This window comes from Folsomia candida, unplaced genomic scaffold (assembly GCF_002217175.1).
Source record: "Folsomia candida strain VU population unplaced genomic scaffold, ASM221717v1 Fcan01_Sc012, whole genome shotgun sequence".
In the NCBI taxonomy this organism is placed as follows: Eukaryota; Metazoa; Arthropoda; class Collembola; order Entomobryomorpha; family Isotomidae; genus Folsomia; species Folsomia candida.
The window spans coordinates 2,577,236-2,584,796 of record NW_019091204.1 but is presented as its reverse complement, the minus strand read 5'-3'; the positions used below and the strand labels follow the sequence as shown (position 1 = coordinate 2,584,796).

The following is a 7,561-nucleotide window of genomic DNA, read 5'->3' as shown; positions in this document are numbered from 1 at the left end:
GTTTGTAACGGCATAAGAGTTATGCTGAGGGGAGGAAGAACTTTGGGCGCTTTGATTTTTATTAGTTTACGCGCCATAGACATTTTATACGTTCGCAATTCAAACCCATAGATGTAGCAGGGTCTTATTGACGCTTTGTACAAAAATTTAATTTATATGTATTTTTATATAAGACGATTACGGGAATCGAAAATTTGACCGAAAAGTTTTGTATGTCCACCATCCAAGGGAGACATACAAAAAATAAACCAAATGTTAGTTGTTAAGGTGATTCGACGCGACGGTCATGAAATACCTTTCACATGTACCTATCTCCCAACTTGGCATCTGACATAAAATTTATTTAACAAAAACATTTAAAGATATGTGCAAATATTTCTTTTGCCTTAGCCTTTCCTTTTGTTTGCCACAAACGCTAGTCAAGTTTTACTAGCTCTGACTTCAAACAAAGATTTAAAGCGATTCAACTTTTTCTCGCAATTTAACCTACCTACCAACATACCTGATGAATTATATAAATCACTCCCATGTACAATTGACCCATCCCAGACTATCAGAATATATTGTAGATAACATATTGTTGACACTCGAATAAAAGATTACTTACATAAAAGATTACTTACATAACAGTTATTCTATATATAGGATCTGCTAATAAAACCGAGAAAACTGACCAATTGTTCCCCATACCAATTAAATCATCACTTAATAGTAGCAGGGAGGCTAACCAAAAATGTTGCTGGTCCTTGTTCTTAGCGTATTTTTACGCCTTGCAGTTGCATCAGGTACTTGAGAAATTTGTATGTAGTTGATCACCTGCCGCTTTAGTGATGCCCATAAATCTAAGCGGCTACTTGCATTGCCATTATTTTAATTTTTCTGCAACCCCCCATTTAGCCTGTAATACAAATAGCAACTAATTTTCTTATAATTATCAGATGCAGACTTGCAACTAATCCTTGATGGAGTTAACGAAATATATTGCAACGGATGCGTGCCTGGCGTGATGGTTGTTTTTGGCAACAATTCCTTCCCAATATTATCGGGCACCGATAATGGTCAGATGTTTCCTATCGCCGCCGCGTCTCGTTATGGAGCGGGTAGAGTCATAACGGCGTCACACGATAGCTTACTAAGTGTCCGACCAGGACTAGTCGATTCGGATAGATTCCTCATAAATTCCATAAATTGGGCATGTAATTGGACCTCGAGTGATGTAACTGGTCGAAAGGCTGCAGTTCTTCAAGGTAAGGTAATTATCTAAAAGTGTCCCTGTTTTGTTTATTGCGAATACTTTATGGCACCTAATAAAAAAAAAGTGCCGGACCACTAAATTTGCAATAACTTAGCGCCACCTGTCGACCCACTAACCTCAAAATGCCCCCAAAAATTCTGGGAATATGCCTTAATTTATTACAAGTGTACCACCCAAGTTCCCAAAAGTCACTCATCGTTGCCATTATTCTGTACATGTGGTGGGTTGGCCCCGAAACATTTAGAAAAGTTCATAAAGTAAATAAATAACTGCGTCAAATTGAGCTTTGACTAATATGTAAATTATCATCAGGATACTCTGGTGCCACCAATTTGAACAACTTCTTGAACAACTACACGCAGTACGACTCCCAAATTTTGCCATTCTCCAGTCTAAGTAACCTAGCCGTGTTGAAACAATTCAACGTCCTAATCATGCAAAACATGTGGCAATATACCCTAGAAGATAACCTCATCGATATTATAAAACAATATGTTAGTGAAGGTGGCTCCCTGGTGACAGCGATGACCTCTTGGATTGCAGATGTCAATTGGGACTTTTACGGAAACAGACTAACCCGTGACGCCGGAATGATTTGGTTGTCTCAATATGCATTCGCCACATCACCTAACGGCAACCTTAATACATCCACTGCCTTATTGGTTGACACGCATAGTGATCTTGTGATTCAAAACGTCCTTACTATTCTAACCAATCCGGAAGTCGAGTTCCCTGGAAGCCACAATCAACAAGGTGGGATAATCAAGAACACAATTCAACACCTCCCACATGATCGCATCGGCGAATTAGCAGCCTTAAAAAATGCCATATCCAACTTGACAGCCATTATTCCCAGTAAAGAAAATCCCGTGGCATGGACGCCGTACAATAAATTTCAGGTTGATACAGAATTTTCTATGTGGGCTTATGTTTTCGATCCTCAGGAAGTTACGGCACACCCGTCAAGCGCCATATTTCCTGGAGCGGTAAATTCAACTGAGAGAGTACAAACCGTGGCAGAAATTTCAATTCCATATCGACAATTTCGTACGGGACTTAAAATTCATGGAGAGGATGGCCCATGGGGCAAATTCGAGAAGCCTGAACCTAACCTTCAAGCAGTTGAGGGATACAGCTCTCACTGGTACAGTACGGGAAGTTATGCTCCTCCAGGCACCCTTGTAACAGTAGGGTTATCGGCGGCTTCAAATATATCGGCTTTCACGGTACGCATTGGTTGCCATAGGGATGACTTAAGCGATAAGACGGAATGGGTTAGGTACCCAATGATTGTAATGGTTAAAAGGTAACTTCTTATAAGGTTTGGTCATTAAAATGAGGAATTTGTTAAGGTGTTACTACAGAATCCATGTTTTGTTAATTTTTATGACTTTTATCAGAAGGGACGGCATTGAGTGATCGTGTTAGTGTTAAAAATTAACCAGAAAGTAGCAATGTCTGTCAATGACACTAAACTTTACAACTGCTTTCTTACCCACTGTTTGAGAACAATCGGAAATTTGAATTTTTTTTTCTAAAAAGTAACAAATTTGAATTTAGTTTGTGGATTAGTTTCTTCTCAAGAGTAAACTAAAAACCTTGTTAGCCATATGAACCGGCTAAGCTTTGTTAACCTTTTAAGTATTGTCAACTTAATAAATTTCGGTGGTAATGAACCAAATATTCCCGTTACTAACCTTGTAAATAGAAAGATCTCTCTGTGACGATTAAAATATATTTGCTGTAGAATTTCTGGTGCCTCAACTACTATATCGAGTCCTTTTGGTGGATTGATCTACATTTCAAACGTCGTCTCGGACGAGGCTATTCAAATTTTGAATGTAACCGTGACAGGGGGAGTAGTCAGCCCCTCGTTTTTCAAGGGGACAACGTCTGTTCAAGAGTGGAGAGACACTATTCGGTATATTTTATAGATCGAAATTTTGAAGAACGAGTTTTCCCGTAAACTGTGATATTTACATTCTCAAGAATTCTATTAATTAGAATGCAAAATTTCCCGTAGCTGAATTCTCTAATGCCATATTTTGTTCTATGATTTTATGCTACACCGTGTCCAACAAACACTAGTACATCACTACTATTTGCTCGAGTAATTCCAAAGACACCGTGCAAACATACAAAAACCGACAGCATGGAGTAGGAAGGCCTGTACAGGCCATTTTTCTTCTAAAGTATGTCTACAATATTTCTTAACGGTGACCTTGGAATTACTCACGCAAATGGTAGTGATGTATGTATGTATCGGTGGGGTGACTATCCTGCCATAGTTAGACCGGACCCTCAGCTGCGCAAGCACTAAGGACTTATTGCAGCCTCCCCGTATACACCGCTTTATTGTGCTGAGTTATGACTCCCACGACTTACAGATCTAACTTGACCTGCAAACCGCCCTGATCTGATTATAAATTGAATTAGATCGGGCAGAGACATAGTCACAATTTGCTCTGGTAGCACATCGTGCCTCCCAAATAGTTCTAACCTTAGGGCACAGTACTTGTCACAGGATCGAGGAAAATGTAATACAGTCTCAGGGCCTCGGCCGCATAGGCAAGTGGCCTCATCAACTAATCCCATTATTCCAAGATGGCTATTTAAAGTAGAATGCCCGGTTAAGGTTTGTATTGCTGATCGCAGATCATTCCAATTTGGAGTTAAAAGCTTACTGCTAAGCCCCGGTGTAGGGGCAGAGAGAAAAGCTTTAGAAGTTAAACAACCCTTGCTGCTTTCTGTGGGGAACGACTTTTCTTGTCATAGTGGGAGGTGGAATAGGCAAAAATTGTAATGCCCTCGCCGGGTTTCGATTACCGGACTTCCCGATTGCATGTCAGGTGTTCTTACCGTTACACTACGGAGGCATTGGCAATCCCTACCAACTCCAACCTCACTCACTACTCACTTCATATATTCTTTGTCTCACATTTCGGCTGTAGTAGTGATGTACAGGGTAAGGAAAACCACGGGGTTTTGCTATTGAAAACCCATACCCACGGGTTTCACCTGGGTTTTGCGGGTAGTCGGGGTAGTCGGGGTTTTGGGGGCGAACTGAGTCAATATCCCATGTATTCAAGATTTCTAAGCAGTGACAAGAATCTGATTTTTAAGTAATTTCACAAACAACAGTTTATTGATTGTATTTTAAGAGCTAATTAACTTTTAGAAGCGTCAACATTGTTCTGTTGTCATGTATTGTGCCCTTCAATAAATTTAAAAACCCCGACTGCCCCGACAACCCGTGGACATTGCTCATATTTGCTACCCCAAAACCCACCAAAACCCGCAAAAAGCCAATACCCCCAAAAACCCTAGGGTAGCATACCCTGGTGATGTACTTGTGTTGTTGGACACGGTTTAGCCTTAAAACCGTTTCGTCATGAACTGTAAAATCCACCGATTTTAAAGATGTACAAAATTATAACGTTTCATCAAATTATTTGATATCTCCTAATTTCCCGCTGATTTTAATGGACGCTAAATACTGCCACTGTGTTTTCCCCCGCTTATTGCCCATTATCTTGGGAAATTGGTTTAGCACTGGAAATCCTTATTTCACTTCGATAAATCAGCTATTTTTCATATTACTTCTATATTTTAGATACTTTGGTGCTCCTTGGTCAGAATTTGTCGGCGAACGTGTGGTCCTTTCCGTTCCAGCAGATGTCGCAAGAACTGTAGAAGATCCGTTTGAGCTCCTCGTATTTTGGGACGATGTCATCAATTCTATCTCTGACTTTGCTGGCGTAGTTCGTTCCGAGAATTACCAGCGATTCGTGTTCGACGCTGATATTGGGGGAGGCTATATGCATTCCGGATTTCCAATTATGGCACTTCTCGGATCGGCGGGAAATAGCGTCAATTTGACCATTCTGCGCCAAAATGTGGGCGATAACCGGGGTTTCTTTCATGAATTGGGGCACAACCATCAATGGCACGAGTGGACCTTTGAAGGCGGAAGTATGTACACTTGTCAAACAATTCAAGGTTGCTGGCGGCTGCATTCAGATAATTTGTTCAGGAACACAAATAAGCTGACCATTTTGCATTTTTCTGAATGCGCGATTTTAAACGCGTGGCAAAATTTTCAGGAAAAACCTAAGGTTTTCAAGACGCTGAAACTCTTTATATTTTCGCGCGATTAAGAAAAATCAAGAACATGTATCCTTAGAATTAGTTTATAATATAAACTTTATATTAACTGCAAACATTCATTTTTAAAAAAATTTTCAAAATCCAATTTTATCCAACTTTTGATTTTATAAATATGTAAACTCCCGACAAAACTCGAATTTGCAAAATTTTGTAAAGATAAATTTTTGCGTTGCAGAGGGACTAATTCTAAGCGTACGTGTTCTTGATTTTTTGAAATCGTGGGAAAATTCAAAAAGTTATAGCTTTTTGTAAACCTTAGATCTTGGCTGATAATTATTTTGACAATTACGCCACGCAGTCAAAATCGAGCATACAAGAAAATGTATTAAAAAATACGGCTATGCTGATTTTGGCTCCTGTATAAATTAACATTTTTGCCATCGAAATCTGAGTGTATCCGCTAACAAGCTTGCTTTGTAAGTTCAAATAAAATTTCAAAGAGTCGTTAAAAATTAAAAGCATATGTAAGGCTGAATTCCTTTTTGCCTGCGTTTTTGCAAGTTACTCGTGCTGTTTTTTTTTCAACCTGACGCCACCTAGCGGCATTACGTGTACATGCAGTATGCTATAGTTCCAAATGCAGAAATTTTAAAACTGCCAAAAAAGAACAGTATTTTGACTAAAGCAAACAAAGCACCAGCTCTCTGGCTGTACATATACATGAAACGAATACAAGGCTTTATTGCTGTGGAAACCAACAATTAAAAATCTTTCATAATCCAAAATTTAAACAGCGGAAGTCACCTGCAACATATTCTCGATGTACGTCATGAACCAATTCTTGGGTCACCCCATGCCAGACACTCGTCCCCACATCTTACTGCCTGAAAACCTTCGGAGGTACATAACTCAGTATATCTCCGAGGGAATTAACTACCCAAATTTTCAAAGGGACTACGACCGCGGTCTAATTTTCTATTACCAATTGGAACGAATTTTTGGATGGGCCGCTTACAAAGAGGTGTTCCAGAGGTATCGCGACCTGCCGGGGGTGAACTACCAAGGAACGATGATGAGAAGCGTGACACCTGGCTCATTATTTTTTCAACTGTGGTGCAACGCGATATTTCCGAATTGATGAAATCGTGGGGAATTCCGGTCTCCGCCGCGGCAGAGGATCAAGTTGCCCACCTGCCCGATTCCGGGTTTACGATTTACTCCTTGCTGGAGTAACCAAGCTGATATATGAATGAATGGGTGGCCTCAATATTTTTTTCGTGTAAACGACCAATTTTTTTATCCTTATCGGTTTCTCTGATTAGCTCTTGATAAGAATTACACATTTATTTTCCGTATGTGTTTCACCCTGACGCTACCTATTAATTTGAAATTATTTATGTAAGAGACCAGCTCGCTGGGGGGTTTTTTCAACTTATTACTCTTTTGCGTGCCCTCCCTCGAAAATATTGAGTCCCCCAAAGATATATATTTATCTGGCAATAATGTGAAATAAATTGAAATTACACAAATTTAAATTGAAATAACTTATCCTATTTCCGTTTGTGGACAAACAATAATTATGGATGATTATATAATTAATAATTGCAAACAATAAGGCAAGTTGTTATGTTGCAGATATTGGGTGGAGAATATTATCCTGCAAAACTGCAATAATCTGAGCAAGATTTGAATCGGTTTCAGTGATACATATTCTAGCTGGAATCCTTTTAAACCAACAATAGTCCTCGTGGCTACAGAAATTGTGCATGTCTTTACTGTCTTTACTAAATCTGATTGCCATTACGTTGTCTCTTAACATTCAAGAGGGACTTACCTGAGACAAAAGAATCACTAAATTTGGGGTTTTTAACTGTCCTAACCACATGGACGTGGCCATGGCGTGAATGCAAAGTTAGGCCAGCTTAATAATGCAAAATTAAACCCCGCTAAAAGATATTTCCCAAAATCTTTATTTGCTTTGCAATTCCAAACCACTCCTCAAATTTCAATTTTAAGTTACCTTTACGAAAATAAATACTCAACAGGTAATAGTTTGTAATCAATATGTTAAAAGCAAAAATCAGAAATGCACAGGACTTTTCCACAAATTTACACCGTTTCCGTCATCTAAGGACATTCCACAAATTGCCACAGTTGTGCAGGATCCCACTTATCTTAGCGAAGAGTTTGATGAAGCTC

At 39.3% G+C, this 7,561-nt stretch overlaps 1 protein-coding gene across 1 annotated transcript; it reads left to right on the top strand.

The window, feature by feature from the left end:
• The first annotated feature begins 733 nt into the window (after positions 1–733).
• On the top strand, positions 734–6,833 carry LOC118437278 (TRPM8 channel-associated factor 3-like). Its single transcript, XM_035856203.1, has 6 exons — positions 734–785; positions 939–1,247; positions 1,568–2,561; positions 3,003–3,176; positions 4,869–5,227; positions 6,157–6,833. The coding sequence occupies exons 1-6, from the start codon at positions 734–736 to the stop codon at positions 6,498–6,500; spliced, it is 2,232 nt and encodes a 743-aa protein (XP_035712096.1). The 3' UTR covers positions 6,501–6,833.
• The last annotated feature ends 728 nt before the right edge of the window (positions 6,834–7,561 follow it).

Excerpts from the sequence above, each read along its gene's own strand:
- LOC118437278 (XM_035856203.1), top strand. The coding sequence starts at position 734 with ATGTTGCTGGTCCTTGTTCTTAGCGTATTTTTACGCCTTGCAGTTGCA. Across the intron at positions 1,248-1,567 it reads AAAGGCTGCAGTTCTTCAAG|GATACTCTGGTGCCACCAAT; the intron begins GTAAGGTAATTA and ends AATTATCATCAG. Across the intron at positions 5,228-6,156 it reads GTGGACCTTTGAAGGCGGAA|CGGAAGTCACCTGCAACATA; the intron begins GTATGTACACTT and ends AAATTTAAACAG.